Source organism: Otolemur garnettii, unplaced genomic scaffold, assembly GCF_000181295.1.
Source record: "Otolemur garnettii isolate 467f Iridium unplaced genomic scaffold, OtoGar3 scaffold00055, whole genome shotgun sequence".
Classification (NCBI taxonomy): domain Eukaryota; kingdom Metazoa; phylum Chordata; class Mammalia; order Primates; family Galagidae; genus Otolemur; species Otolemur garnettii.
In genome coordinates, this window is record NW_003852450.1 from 5,522,903 (window position 1) to 5,525,568 (window position 2,666).

General features: G+C 45.2%; 1 protein-coding gene across 1 annotated transcript in view; it reads right to left on the bottom strand.

The window, feature by feature from the left end:
* The window catches only part of ATP2B4 (ATPase plasma membrane Ca2+ transporting 4), a 107,080-nt gene that overhangs the window by 34,273 nt on the left and 70,141 nt on the right, over positions 1–2,666 (bottom strand). The window contains exons 4-6 of the mRNA XM_003792250.2: positions 1,891–2,148; positions 1,268–1,393; positions 392–517 (exon numbers count right to left, since the gene is read on the bottom strand). Coding sequence (XP_003792298.1) covers positions 392–517; positions 1,268–1,393; positions 1,891–2,148 — 510 coding nt within the window. The remainder of the gene's footprint in view (positions 1–391; positions 518–1,267; positions 1,394–1,890; positions 2,149–2,666) is intronic.

Here is a 2,666-nt window from a genome sequence, read left to right on the forward strand (position 1 = left end):
GTCTTGATGGTTCATTTACTCTTCCATTTTGAGGAAGAAACTAGGGGGAGGAGGTGTACGTAGAGGGCATTTTGTGCTAGAGCGCCTAGCCAGCTCTTTTCTGGGCAAGCTTTATAACTCATCCCTTTGTAACTCACTAATAGACACAAACATTGAGGCTCAAATTCACCCTGATTTGGGAGCCTAGAGCCAGGATTTGGTTTTCATCAAGCTCCCTGGGGAGCCAGGGTTTATATCTTTATCTCAGCAAGGAGTATGGATATCTGGATATCTTCTTTCTTCATTCTAGAAGATTCTTCCAACCAGGCTTTCCATCCAGATTTGTTTCCTTGCTTCCTTGTTTCTCCATTAGGATGAGAGGGAAAAGAATCTCATTCTGGATACCCCTTACCTTTCTTCTTCTTCTCCTCTTCCTCACCCTCATTGGCCCCCAACAGAGTAAAGATGATTCCAGTCTGGGAGTTGATACCCACAGCAGTCACTACCATCCGGCCAGAACCTTCCATGACATGGGTTCCTATATAGAAAAGGAGAAGATGGAAAGGAGTGTTTCTAGATTTTTTTATTAATACTTAGCCCTGATTAACTAACACAAACTTAGAAGAAAAAAATAATCCCCTACTGCCGGATAATGATATACTTAGCCTAGTAGGAAAAGATTTGGCCCATTTAAAACAGACCAAGCAAATTGGTAGTAACGAGGAAAATGTATCTAACTATTTTAGGGTAAACCCTTCCTCTGCCCCCTTCCCACACAACCAGTAGACCCCTCAATGCCTTCACAGCATTTGTTTCATGGAAAATCTCATTTGGGGCTGGGCATGGTGGCTCACACCTGTAATCCAAGGACTCTTAGAGGCCGAGGCAGGTGGATCACCTGAGTTCACCAGTCTGAGCAAAAGCAAGACCCCATCTCTACTAAAAATAGAAAAATTAGCTGGGTGTTGTGATAGGCACGTGTAGTCCCAGCTACTTGGCAGGCTAAGGCAGAAGGACTGCTTAAGCCCAAAAGTTTGAGGTTGCTATAAGCTATGCTGCCATGGATCTTGACCAAGGGTGACAAAGTGAGACTCTGTCTCAAACAAAACAAAACACTCCACTCATTTAGATTGACGGATGTCCCTGTGTTCCACCTACCAATACTCTGTTACCCCAGTTGAACCCAAGGGAAGGAGATAGAATAGAGCCAGAAGAGAGAATAAGGGTCTGGATCCTGTGGCCAGGAGAGGAGAGACAAAATGGGAACTTTGGTAGCCAGAGGCTGTACCTGAGAGCAACATGGGGTCACTTTCCACAGACTTCTTGACATGGTCTGATTCTCCTGTCAGAGAGCTTTCATCAATCTTCAGGTCATTCCCCTGGATCAGGATCCCATCTGCAGGTAGCAGGTCACCTAGTACACAAAGGAAAGGGGACACAGTGAAGGAGGGTGAGTGAGAGCCTGGCCAAGCGTGGGGACCTCCAACTTCTTCCACTCCATCTCAGGTTGCTCCCATTGGCTGTACCATTCAAGCAAGGGCCCAGGGAGTATCTGAAAGCCTTTATTAGACAACTAAAGCTCTCTACAACCCAGGACAAGACTCCTTCCCAGGTATTATAAATTCAAACTGTTACCAATTCCTAAAAACCTTTCCATGGCTTGAATATTGTACACTTTTAACCCTAAGACACACAAGGGACAAGTGTGACAATCATTGGGGAGGGTTTCAGCTACTGCTTTCTGTGAAATTGCTTCCCATAACTTCCTTAAATGCTAATGTAGAAGCCAAGACAATTTGGGATCTTTTTGGGTTTTCAGCAATTCTTTGCCCTCTCATGCCAAAGGATCTACCCTTCAAATGTGGGGTGGTGGTCATGGTGGTCTAAGCACAAGAACCATGGAGCTCTCACCATATTTAACTTGAGCGATATCACCCACCACGATCTCAGCCACAGGAAGCTGGATGAGGTGACCATTTCGGATAATGGAGAATTTTTGCTCCTGTTCAATGCGGCTCTGCAGCCCCCGAAATTGCTTCTCTTTGCTCCAATCATTAAAGGCAGTCACTAACACCACGACGATCACTGAGAACAGGATGGCTGCCCCTTCGATCCAGCCAGCTTCTGCCTCCTGTGCGTCTTCTGGGGTAGTTGCAATTTGACCACACTCTGTGCCAGGGAAGGGAGAGAAATAGTTAGAGGGGCTTTTGTTCACATTCAGAACTGAGAGTGGTACTTCCACAGTCCCCTTTCAACATGGAAAGTCAAGGAAAGAGAATAGAAAATAAAATTCCTGAATAGAAGAGGATATCAGAGGACAGCAGGACTGAGTGTTGTCACAGCACCAGTAAACTATTCGCGTTAACCCCAAAGAAGCAAATGACTAAATAGAAGAAAATGTCAGTGCAAATTGTAGGTAAGTCATATGTAAGCTTACACTTAATGATTCTCAACATGGTGAGGCTCCCACTGCTATTTACCATAATGCCAGATAATTGGTAGGGACATTTTGAGATGCAGGGCTTTGTTGGTTGGGTAAAGGTAGTGAATCCATGACACCATGAATAAGGATTTAATGGGAGAAGGGGCGGGGGAACCTCTGGAAAGGAGTAGGGCACCAGCCCCATATGCTAGAGGTGGCGGGTTCAAACCCAGCCCTGGCCAAAAACTGCAAAAAAAAAAAAAAA